The 13277-nt window shown below is 43.1% G+C and overlaps 1 protein-coding gene across 1 annotated transcript in view; it reads left to right on the forward strand.

The window, feature by feature from the left end:
• Window positions 1–13277, forward strand: part of Ptprb (protein tyrosine phosphatase receptor type B) — a 101696-nt gene that overhangs the window by 31022 nt on the left and 57397 nt on the right. The window contains exons 5-8 of the mRNA XM_032912622.1: window positions 4870–5148; window positions 6164–6421; window positions 8078–8341; window positions 10286–10555. Coding sequence (XP_032768513.1) covers window positions 4870–5148; window positions 6164–6421; window positions 8078–8341; window positions 10286–10555 — 1071 coding nt within the window. The remainder of the gene's footprint in view (window positions 1–4869; window positions 5149–6163; window positions 6422–8077; window positions 8342–10285; window positions 10556–13277) is intronic.

Here is a 13277-nt window from a genome sequence, read left to right on the forward strand (position 1 = left end):
CGGCATCGTTAAAGTCAGCAAGAAAACTGACTGAGCCAAATATCAGTAACAGAAAAGGAAATTCTTCCTACTAGAAATCTACTAACTGTGCTGAGGACTGTGGGAAATTCCTTTTCTAGGCTATTTTTTTTCCTTCTCATTTTCAAATACAGGTAGCGGGGATTATCTGGGGTTATGCTCTACCCTCACCTGATTTCCATGAATTAAAAAAAAAAACACTTCCAATTGTTTTTGTTGAATCATTAATATCCATTCCAGTCTATATAAAGTGCCAAGTACATAGACCTTGCTATCAACCAAGCTTGCTACCCACCCACTTTTAAGTAAGATGGATAGATACCCCAGTTTCTGTAAATCTATCAGAACTTGGCATAAAGGTCTCCTGGGACGGAGTGGGACGGTAAAGAAAGATAAAATTAAAAAGAAGGGAGGCAGCCAGAGACAGGAAAGCCTTGAGCGCCTGTCAGAAAACTTGGCCTTCAGTGAGTGCTAACGAAGTTCTTGCAGCTGCTAGGTGGGAGAGGCTGGTGGATGGAGAGGCCAACCTGGAATAAACTGACCAAAGTAAAGACATGGAGGAGGGACAAGACTTAACCATCTCGAGTAATCTAGCACAAAGCGACAGGACTTCGGGACACACAGTAAGACTCCCTTGAGAAGTCAGCATCCACTTCAGGGCATGACTCTGGCTGTCATCTGTGTCTCTTTCCCACACTCTTAAAATTCTTCCTTAACTCTGTTACATCCTCCTCCTCCTCCTCCTCCTCCTCCTCCTCCTCCTCCTCCTCTTCTTCCTCCTCTTCCTCCTCCTCCTTCTTCCTCTTCTTCATTTATTTATTTCATGTATGTGTGTACACTGTAGCCATCTTCAGACGCACCAGAAGAGGGCATCAGATCCCATTACAGATGCTTGTGAGCCACCATGTGGTTGCTGGGAATTGAACTCAGGACCTCTGGAAGAGCAGTCAGTGCTCTTAACCACTGAGCCATCTCTCCAGCCCCTACCATCACTTCTTAATCAACTCCAACTTAGTTTCCTAAGATTAGAGATAAACCAGTATGTGCATGCTAGGATTGTAGACATGAGCGTTGTCTGGTTTGAGTACGCTCTCAACAGAGGACTTCTGTAAATATGGCTGTCACTCCATGGCCATCTAGCTGTGTTGTGGTTACAGTGAATACACAGTGCAGAGCAGCCCTGGGTCAGATACTTGGCTGTACCTCCTGGTGCCTGTGTATGGTGTTTCTCTTCCAATGGAGGAGGCTCACTGTGAGTCAAGGTGTCCTACACATAACTTAGGTCCTGTGGTCCTGGTGACGCCACTGCACAGGTTGGCTGCGTTCTTCTTGGTTTACGTTTATTTCTAAAGCGAACTCAGTCATTCCATACTCGAAGCCTAGGAATTCACATGTCAATAAACACGAATGCTTTCAGTAACCTCACTGATAAAAATTAAAAGAATCGAATATTACTTGCATTAGAGATATAACTTTCTCCTTTCCAAGTGACTTTTTTTTTAAGGAAAGCATAATTCATTTTGACTTAGGAATTTTGCCAAGCTTTGTCTTTCCTTTTGAGAACAGAAAAACTGGCCTGGCAATTATATAACTGAATTGTCAAACAAGGTTAAAATCTGCCTGCCCAACACACAGCATACATACATACGTACATACATACATACATACGTACATACATACATACATACATACGGAATTTGGGGCTGGGAGATGGCTCAGTGGATTAAGTGCTTTTCATGCACACACATGAAGACTTGATTGGGGGCCTCAGAGATGGCTCAGTGGTTAAGAGCACTGGCTGCTCTTCCAGAGGGCCTGAGTTCAATTCCCAGCAACCACATGGTGGCTCACAACCATCTGTGATGGGATCTAGTGCCCTCTTCTGGTGTGTCTGAAGAGAAGCCTTTTTAAAAAAGCTTGGTCTGGAATCCATCCATATCTACATAATCATGGAAACACACCCAGTTCTCCCCATGTAATGGAGAAAGGACTATGCCAGGTAGCTCATGGGCCAGTCAGCCTGGTGAACACAGGGACAAGGAAATCCTGTTTCCAACAAGGTGGAATGCAACGCCACCCAAGGTTGCGATGTAGCCCCCACCTACGTGCCAGGGCATACCTGTGCAGTAGCACTCACACACACCAACAAGCACACACAGGCACATACCATACACACTGACACAGGCCCCAGAAGCTTGTACCCTCAACAGAAGCATCTGACTTGTAATCCAAATGTTTCTAATGCCATGGCGGTCTACAAACTCTTTAGCTCCTACAGCAGGCAGAGCAGCGTGGAGCAGCGCCAGCACCAAAGCTTTATCACAGTTTAAATGGGGTTTTAAGTGTTTGTTTCCAGGGCAGGTTCTCGCAGCCCAGGCACTTCCCTGATACACTGTTTCTTTGTTCTGCCGGATGTCCAAAGGATTGACTGTTTTGTTTTCTGGCTCCGAGAGATTAGATAAAGTCTGCATTTCTGAAGTTCAACCTCTAGGCACGCAACCTTAAAATTCATTTTTACCACTCGTAGTTTGCAGATTGTGTATATTTAGATTATACTGGTCATAACATTTTCTTTAACCTTTCTCTGGCTTGGGGGTAGACATAGATGGCAAGGCTTGACTCTCTCTGGAGCTGGTGCTGGGTGAAATTACCCCTTTCACCCTCGTCCTTAAAGTGCTGCTTCAGCAAAAATGTTCCCACTTGGTCCCACCATGTTGTTTTTGAGGCTTGCTGGCCAACAGACGCTCACATGGTGGATACCTTATTCTTTCCAGGTAACTAAAAACCTTTGTGTGAGGAGAAATTACCTCCTTTCCTTTTAATACAACATCTGTTGTGTAGGATAAGTAACATTTACTCTCATCACTACCCCCCAAAACTCTAGTTTTCACTTAAAAAAATCCATAAATAAAACTCATCTTGGGAAGTTTTTATTTAAACTTAAGAGTCAGAATTTTTTTTAAAAAAGTCAAAAAAGTATATCCAAAATTTTGTCAAGACCTTTTCTTGTAACAAAAACCATTGAAGATATTATCAGTTTAGTTTGCAAAAAAAAATTTGTTTTATTTTTGCCTCCTTGTTATCCATGATTCAGGAGAAAACATCTATTTCTTTGATAAACAAAACAGAAATAAAGTTTTGTACCCATCACATGCTGGGTGAAGTATCCTCTATATCTGGTTTGCTCATAAAATTCCTTGGAACTTTATTATTTATTGTTATAATTATTTATAAATTTCTTGCTTTATTTACTTATTTATTTATTATTACACTCCAGACAAGTAGGGAGATAGAAGTTTTGATGGAATGTCATATAAGTGGTGTGCCGTGGAACCAAGATTTGAACATAGCTCTTTCTAGTTCCAAAATCCAAGCTCTGCATCACTGGTTCTGTGGCTGATAAATCAGTGTGTAATAGGAACATAATCACAGTGAACTTCGGGTATTACAAACTGCTTAGGTATAGGACCACCAAGCCATAGAGACAAATTCATTCTCTCTCTCTCTCTCTCTCTCTCTCTCTCTCTCTCTCTCACACACACACACACACACACACACACACACACACACACATTTCCTTGGTTTACTTGTTGGCTATTCTTTGTATTTTTAATAATTACTGACATATTAGTGGCATGTTTAACTTTTACAGAATGATGAGCTCACATAAATAATAGCACAAAACATAAAGGCATCGGACCTCACGCCGTGTTCTACATATGATGTCTTTCTTGTTCACCCACAGGCCGTCTTAAAGGCTGCCTGTCCACAGATGCCATTTGAATATAGAATAGGGTTAGCTTACTTGTTGGCGTTGTGTTCGTCACAAACGGACATCTTCTTCAAATTGTGCTTTTATTATAAGGTCTATAATTCTTGGTATCATGAGCAAAAGGCTGCCCCTCGGGAGGTGGCCAAAGTTGTGGGATCTGTTTAGCTGTGCCACTCAAACAAATGGCCTGATTTATACATTGCTCCCCAATATCTCTTTCTGACTTGTGGAACCCCAACTATCCAGGATTGCCAAGTTTTTCTCAGGTACACGTTTCTTGCATGCTCCCTGCATGTGACATAGGACAGCCTAACTCCCCACTGTACTTAAAGAACAGCTGTTCATGAAGTACTGTGGACCTTTGACCCAGTCCCCAATACCAGGATACCCTCTCCATCCTGATTCACATTCAATGGTGAAGAGTCAGCAGGCGCTCAGCAGCTCCCCTAACTGCCCCTGACTGAGAGAACTGAAATGAAGTTAATTGTTAGGTATAAAACCCTGTCCATCCCAGCATCTCTGGCAACTCCAGCATGCTCCAGAACTGAGATTTTAAATATTGGTAACCCCAGCTGTTGGGAGTGTCAATATCGGTAAGCAAATCTATTTTAGGATCAGTAACTAATCTGTGTGTTTTGTGACTACCTAACAACTAAAAGCTACCCAAACTTATATCTGTAAATGGCACCTAGGATGAAAAACCCGGGGAAAAGCTGAGTACAAACTCCTATCATGTATAAGTTTGTATTTTCTGGTTGGATCTTCAGTATTGAGCCAAGCACACGCTGGATGCTTGTCCCAACACATGCTAGTCAAATGAAGAAGGGCCTTGGCTGAATCTTCAAGATCAGACCGACCTTAACAAAAAGGCCTTCTCAGAAGTAGGAGTTCTTGTCCCTAAGGGGTCAGGGAGCTGTGTCTTTGTGAAATGAGACAGAGGTTTTTGAGCACAGCAATACACCAATGATCCCCACCTCACCCTTTACATTTTTAAGGAATATGGAGGGGCGGGGGGTGGGGTAGCATCAACAGCTATTTTCAAAGCCCTCATGCTGCCTTCTCCTTGATGCCCTTTGCAGATCCCTTGCCCCCTGCCAGGCTTGAAGTCAACCCTGAGAGGACAACATCAACCACCCTGCAGGTCCGGTGGACTCCCTCTTCTGGAAAAGTCACCTGGTATGAGGTGCAATTATTTGATCAAAACAATCAGAAGATACAAGAAGTCCAAGTTCAAGAAAGTGCCACATGGAGCCAGTACACTTTTCTGAACCTCACGGCGGGTAGCAGTTACAAAATTGGCATCACAGCTGTGTCTGGAGGAAAGCGCTCCTTTCCCGCGTATACCAATGGATCTACGGGTGAGACGGGTGGTAGATAATGGTCGGCAGTATCTTTTCGTCTCTTTCTTCTTTTTGATGGTACTGGGGAATGAAACCTCAGAGACTTCCTGCATGCAGGGCAAACACTCCCCAGCCCTCTCTGGCTCCTTCAAAATTATACATTATTCAAGAAACGGGGAAAATGCCACCCATCACAAACGCATGAAGTGAATGTGTTGCTTACGTTTACTAGGTGATCACGAGATCGCTCTGGAAGCAGAATTTTCTCTAATTTAAAATAGATACTCCCTACAGGTATGCCTAATTCAAATCCAGGAAAATGAGATTTTCATTTCCCAAATATTCTCGTAATGTTAAGTTACAATGTCTTCTAAATGCCTCTGGGTTTAAAATAAGTTTTTTGCTTCTTGGCTATGCTGGAAGATAAATTCCTTTGGTGTCCCCGTGAGTCACGTCCCTCCCAGGATGTGCATGACTTCCTGCCCCCGGCCTCTCTCTCCTTTACCTGGCTATTTCTATCTCTTTCCATCGCATCTTCCAGGGTTTGTTCCTCGGTCTCTTCTATTTATTATTTCTCGTCGTGATGTACTACTGCACTGCACAGGCAACCCCCGCCTTAATCGCCATACAACAGGGGAGATAAAATAGCCTTTTAGCCCATAAAATCTTTATCAAGGTGCTTAACTGGGCTGGGGAGATGGCTCAGCAGTTAGGAGCACTGACTGCTCTTCCAGAGGTCCTGAGTTCAATTCCCAGCAACCACATGGTGGCTCACAACTATCTATAATGGGATCCAATGCCCTCTTCTGGTGTGTCTGATGACAGCTACAGTGTATTTATATATAATAAATAAATTTTTTTTAAAAAGATGGTTAACTAATGAAGGTCCCAGTGAACTGTCAAGGCACCATCACTGAGAATTACTATGAGTTTAAAGTATAGAGAAGAGTATAAACGAATGTGCAAACTAAAGAACTCTCTTGTCTTCTACAAGACAAGAATGACCTTGCGGCCGTGTGTCTCTATCCCGCAGGGCCATCTCCAGTGGAAGATATTGGCATTTCCCCCAATCCTAATTCTCTCCTGATTTCCTGGTCTCGTGGTCCTGGGAATGTGGAACAATACAGGCTGATGCTAATGGATAAAGGGACCATCGTTCAGGACACAAACGTGGACAAGCAGGACACTTCTTATGCTTTCCGTGGGCTGACCCCTGGCCACCTCTACAACGTCACTATTGTCACCATGGCCTCAGGACTACAAAACTCCAGGTGGAAACTGGGGAGGACCGGTAAGTTCCTCCTCGTTGCTGAACAAGAACAAAGTTCAAACTGAGTTTAAATCTGGCTTGCTATTTGGATAATGATACTGTAGGACAAATTGAAATTCATGTGAGTTACAGAAAGACCTTAGCATATATCCACCTTCATGAAGAAAAATGGAGGTGCTGATATGGTTCAAACTTTTCCGTCTAATACCCACTAAGGCTCCCTGCCCCTGGCTCTTAAGTAGGCATCTACCATCTTTGTGAGCACCCACAGTGAGCTTAGAGTGCTTTCCTTTTCCATGCATGGAGACATGTTCTTGTATGACAGTCACTTCTAGAACCCTCCACCCAAGAAAACACGACAGGGGACCCAGTGGCTCAGCCTAACCTAAACTGAATACAAAATAATTGGTGTTAATTATTAATGAACTGTTCACTCACTGACTCATTCAGCCCATCCTTCTGGAGTATGTGTCAAGGTTAGTGCCAGTCGAGATAGGCAATGTCAGAACCCTCCCGGGACTTACATTCAGATGCTCCTAGTTTATATGATGTGTCGATAAACTTCTCTTTGTGAGTTATCTAATTTCATAGTGAGCTGTAAAGTAGACAATGCCTTTGGAGTTGTTCTAGAGGGGAGAGTATAGGAGGCTAAGGAGAGAGATTGGAGACTGCTTCACATGCATATACTTCAAAAATATGTAGATGTTCCTATGAAAAATGCACAAGATAGCTTAACTATCTGTGAATATCATGAGAAAATAAAGCCAAGTGCACACCTGTAATCCCAGCACTTGAGAAGCTGAGGCAGGAGGATCACAAGTTTGAGGACAGACTTGATTATATAGAAAATTCTAGGCCATCTTGAATGAGAGACAGAGACAGACAGAGACAGAGACAGAGAGACAAAGATAGAGAAACAGAGAAAGATTCAGAGAGAACAAATTACCCTTCGAGCATCCTGTACAAAATCACTGTGCTGTACTCAGTCCTCTAGTGAAACTGTGTTAATTTGCACTCCACCATCAGGCATAGTTACAGCAGGAATAATATTCGTCAAACTTTGTTTTCCTTTGATGAATGAGTAGCACAGCTCTTTAACCTTAGCATGACTTAATATAAAAAGTATTTCAGTGGGGGGGAAGATGGCTCAGCCCCTAAGAGTGCTTACTGCTCTTCCATAGTTTAGTTTCTAGCACCCACTTTGGGCAGCCCCCACTTATCTGTAAGTCCTTCTCCTTGTAAGCAGTGTTCTCTTCTAGCATCTGTGTGTGCACACTTGCACACATGTCACACACACAACCTTTTAAAAAGTATTTGAGCATACACATCTGTACAACCACCAACTAATCAGCCTATTTAGTGTATATTTGTTTAAATAAATAAACCCACAGATTCGCTCACAAAGGAATTAAGTAGATGACAGACCTCATTGCAAACTCTGTCTGAAGAATCCCAGAGCTGTAAATGAATACGGACAATCTTCTAACCAAACTTTATTTTCTAGTAAGCAACAGTGAGACTGACAAAGAACTGCCCAGTGTTTTGTGGGCAGCTCACAAGTCCCTCCAGAATCCAGGCTTCAGACTGCATGTAGACATTAAAGTTTAGGTCAAAATGAGGTCATAGGAAGGGAAGAGATGAGGAGTAAATTCTCTTTTCCATTCTTTTACTAATTAGCTCCTATGGAAGTCTCAAATCTGAAGGCGACAAGTGGTGGCAGTTTGACCTCTCTAAACGTGAAGTGGCAAAAACCTCTTGGGGTTATAGATTCCTACAGCATCACCCTGTCTCACCAAGGGACCATCAAGGAATCCAAAACACTACCACCTCGTGCTACTGAAACTCAATTTAAAGACTTAGTCCCTGGACGGCTTTACCAAGTTACCATCCGCTGTGTCTCTGGTGAGCTCTCTGCTGAGAAGTCGGCAATGGGCAGAACAGGTGAGTCAGCCTCCGGAACGGTCTTTGGTGGCCGCAATCATTCTAAGATACAGCTCAGAATCGGGCAGAATAACTGAGAAAGGGACTTCTTTTCCTACCTGAGGGCTCATATGTCCAGGAATGACCATGGAATAGAACCCACGCACAGAATAAAGCAGAGGCTTTAATTGCATACATCGGGTCATTTAATGTGCTTTGGGCTGCACTGGGATCTTTGGGTTCTCCCTCCCTGCTGCCTGCTTTCTCGTGCCCGATCACCTAAGAATCACAAATCCACTGTCACCGATGCCAATAAAGAAAACACTTCTGGTTCATTCTTATAATAAGGCCAACACAGCATCTCGTGATGTTTCCCATAAATAATCGTCTTCATTTATGTTAATGAACATTTATCTTTCTTTATTTGATAAATTACTGTATTATGAACCTTGCACATTGTTAAAGTCGTTATGGTGTGTTATTGTTTTTAAGTCAAGGTTCTGAAAAGTTCTGCAAGTTCTTGTCCTGTGGGCAAGCCTACTCAGTAGCTTGTTTTTGTATTTCTAAAACTAAAAGTACAATCTTTCACGGGGTCATTTATGTAGTTCGATAAAAGATTATCTGCTGGCTTTTGCTTAATAGATGCTACATTTTAACCAAAGGTGAAACACACACACACACACACACACACACACACACACACACACACACACACACACACACACACACACACACACATACACACATACACACACATACACACATACACACATATACACACACACATACACACACACACACATACACACACATGCACACACACATGCACACACATGCACACACACATGCACACACACATACACACACACATATACACACACCAAGAATAGTACCCTTTTAAAATGCCAATGGCATTAATAATTTCATGTGTCGGGCCCTGCGCAAACACTCCGAACCTATTTCATTTATTTATTGGAAGAAAACTGTAAGCTAAGAGCTGTGTTGTTAGCATAGACATTGTGTAGATAAACTCTAGTGATCAAATAACTTATTCATGGCCATCTGGCCAGGAAAGTACTGGAACTTGAGCTTAAAGGAGATGGTTCGATTTGAGTCCAGTCTCAGTGCCGCTAGAGATCTCAAGTAAGAGTGATACAGTCAAAAGGAACCAAAAACAATATTCTCTTCCAGAAGATCAGTAGACGTTTAGTGGCAATGTCCTTGCAGGGGAACCTAGAAAGAGTGAACTTCCTGGAACATAGAATGGGGAAGAAGAAATGTCTATGAGAAATGTCTGTGGTTGGGGAGCAGAGGCTCAGAAGTGGGAGAGCTCAGAGAGGTCAGCACTGCAGCACACACTCCCGGACACACAGAAAGGGAAAAGGAATGAGGGGCAGTGGCTACAGAAGAGACACAGACGTAAGCGAAGAACCTGGGTTTTGTTTGGTCATTTTTTTTTAAGAGACCCCGAGAATCTTTGCACTCAAAACATGCCCAAAGCCATGTGTGTGACATTTGTTCTTTCCTGTTGGAATTAAAAAAAAAAAAAAAAGAGGATGTTTCACAACCACAACACACAGTATCCTTTTTCAAAAGATATCACATTTGTCAGTGTCACCATCAGGAGATACAACGTCAGTATGATCTCCAGGGCTGGCAGACAAGCAGTGGAAAACAGCAGTGGTGACGCTACACTGTGAACAGTGACTGCATAACTGTCACGTTATTGAAGCGATTTTCACCTGCATTTCTTGAATGTTAAATGTCTTCAAAACGAGAGAGAGAGAGAGAGAGAGAGAGAGAGAGAGAGAGAGAACTCACCTGATGTACACAGATATCCGAAAGCAGTAGAAATGTGTTCAATAGCAATCATGTGTGTCCTCTATATATTGTTTCCCATGAAAAGCAAATGAATATTCTTAATTCTTTTTTTGTTTTCAATACCGTCCGCACGTCCTTGTTTAGTTCCAGAAAAAGTGAGCAGTCTGGTTTCCTACAACGAGATTTGGATGAAGTCCTTTGCAGTGAACTGGACGCCCCCTGCTGGAGATTGGGATCACTACCGTATCCTGCTCTTCAATGACTCCTTGGTCCTGCTCAACACCACTGTGGGAAAGGAAGAAACACACTTTGCCTTGGAAGGCTTGGAGCTCATACCAGGAAGACAGTATGAGGTAGAAGTCATCGTTGAGAGTGGAAATCTGAGGAATTCCGAGCGCTGCCAAGGCAGGACAGGTAAAACATGAGGGATGGGCAGAACTTAATTCATCCCTCGTTTCACAGAGCCACGGATGTTTTATTTCTGTACTCCCTAAAGGTGAGCTATTATAACAGGGTGGCAAACATTTAATTTTGTCCATTTTGAACATCAAAACTCCTTTCCACTGGTAACTATCATTTCATGAAAGAAGAGACATATTAAAGGTTTTTTTTTAATTTTTTTTTTATTTTATATCAGGCGATGTTGGCTTTAATCCCAGGCAAAGAAGGGAAAGGCAGGCAGATGTCTAAGTTTGAGGGTAGCCTGGTCTACAGAGTGAGTTTTGGGACAGCCAGGGCTATACAGAGAAACTCCTGTCTCAAAAAAGCTTATATATAAAAATTTTAAACTGTGTGTTGTGGGCGGCTGTGGGGGGAGAGGGGAAAGGGGAGGGGTGAAGAGGGGGCCAGTAATATGCACCAAAATCCACCAGGGGGCAGAAGATCCCATAGAGCTGACATTACAGGCACTTGTGAGATGCTCAACCCGAGTGCTGGCAACTGGACCCAGGTCCTATACCAGAGCAGCAAGCATTCTTAACCACTGAGCTATCTCTTCCACCCCAAGGAAAGACATTTTAGATGCACAACAACAGAGAAGATACAATCTGAGAATAAAGACCAATCTCTCAAAGAGTTAGTGACTAACTTGAGAATCTCGGGGTAGGGTAATTGACATGGAGGGGCTATGTTTGGAGACAGGAAAGGGTGGGGTAGGATCCATGGACCCTGATCATTTTGCTGTCACCATTGTATTGCAATTTCTTTGGCAAATCACAAACACCAGAACCTGTTTTCTCAGCTTTCACATATGACAGGTATCCTCCAGCATCTCTATGATAATCTCTGCAGCATAGACCATATCTAGGATGACACAGCACAGACCATACTTAAAGTGAAATGATCTCCCGTAGTCTTGCCTGATCAAGAAATGGCTGCTTTTGTGAGGATTCCAAAGAGGATGGCTGTGATAGCCCCTTAACCACCTGTATCTCTCAGTGAGCTTTTCCTCCTCCCAACACTAATGTCAGGTAGATGATGACTGACGTCCTAGCCGGCTTAAGCCAAGACACTCCCTGTACCCACAGTACAAGTGTCCTTCTCATTCCCCAGTATTTTGCCAGTCACTTCAAGCAACCTAGAAATGTAAGCTGAATGAACAGTCGGGTCCACCCTGTGGTGGTTTGAATATGCCCAGCCCAGGAGTGGCACTATTTGGAGGTGTGGTCTTGTTGGAGTAGGTGTGTCATTGTGGGCTTGGGCTTTAAGACCCTCCTCCCAGCTGCCTGGAAGTCAGTCTTCTAGCAGCATTCAAATAAAGATATAGAACTCTCAGCTCCCCTGCACCATGCCTGCCTGGATGCTGCCACGCTCCCATCTTGATGATAATGGACTAAACCTCTGAACCTGTAAGCCAGCCCCAGTCAAATGTTGTCCTTATAAGAGTTGCCTTGGTCATGGCGTCTGTTCACAGCAGTAAAACCCTAACTAAGACACACCCTATTGACACCATTCTCTGGAGAACCACACCCCACCCCAGCCTCCAACTTTAATTTTTAGTTGTTTCATGCTGAATTCTCTTTCAGATTATAATACTTTTTTCTTCTGTGCAACTTCGTCTTCTAGCTTACAAACAATTGTTCCTTCCTGATAAGGGTCATGTCCACAATGCTGGAGGGTTCAGAAAGCCGACTCTCAGCACTGCATAGGTAGCACAGCATTGTTAGTGCTTTGCTTGCCTGAGGGCCTGCGGGAAAACCCTTAGCTGTCTCTCAGCCTGCATTTTAAAACTTGAGCAAAGCAATTCAACACTCTTTGGGGACTGACCCAGTGCCCAGCCCCCACATACTGGTACAAGCCACAAGGGCTCACACTGCTTCTTTAAAACTGACATCTTTTGGGCTGGAGAAATGGCTTGGTGGTTAAGAGCACTGACTGCTCTTCCTGAGGTCCTGAGTTCAAATCCAGCAACCACATGGTGGCTCACAACTATCTGTAATGGGATCTGACACCCTCTTCTGGTGTTTCTGGAGACAGCTACTGTGTGTGTGTGTGTGTGTGTGTGTGTGTGTGTGTGTGTGTGTGTGTGTGTGTAATCTTTTAAAAATTTATTTTAAAAAAAGGGACATCTTTCAGTTTCTTGGTGACGTTTTTCAGGGACACATACCCTTGATGGCCTGGGAGGTTCTGCAGATGTCTTTTGAGCAAATGCAAAAAAATTAGAATCCCTTGATTTGTGTATTTTTTTTTCTAGATTTTTCTGGTTCATTAGAGTAGCAAGCCATTTTCACAGGCTACCTAGGGGCCATTTTAGAGCCACATTGGCAGTGAAGGAGTTTGAGGTAGACTCAGTACAAATCATTGTCGTTTCTGTTGTCGTTCTTGCTGTTTTTACATTGATGAAAGATTCGGTGATCTATTACCATGAAACTACAGAAAATTTCAAATCAAATTGTAGTTCTGTACAACTGACTCTTTTATAACATGGCTTCCCGTTGTTTGGTGGGGTCAATATGTTGCTGTTAACAATGTCTTTGAGAAATTATAATGATGACGTCTTTTAAAGAAGAGGAAGACATCAAAATTCCTTTAAGACACGGGCTGCCCCTGCTAAGATTGTAATTGTTGCTCTCCAGTTGACACAGCAGGGTCCCCCTCAGAAATAAGCAGAGGAACTCTTGGCCTTCCTCAGGTTCGA

This window comes from Rattus rattus, chromosome 1 (genome assembly GCF_011064425.1).
Source record: "Rattus rattus isolate New Zealand chromosome 1, Rrattus_CSIRO_v1, whole genome shotgun sequence".
In the NCBI taxonomy this organism is placed as follows: Eukaryota; Metazoa; Chordata; class Mammalia; order Rodentia; family Muridae; genus Rattus; species Rattus rattus.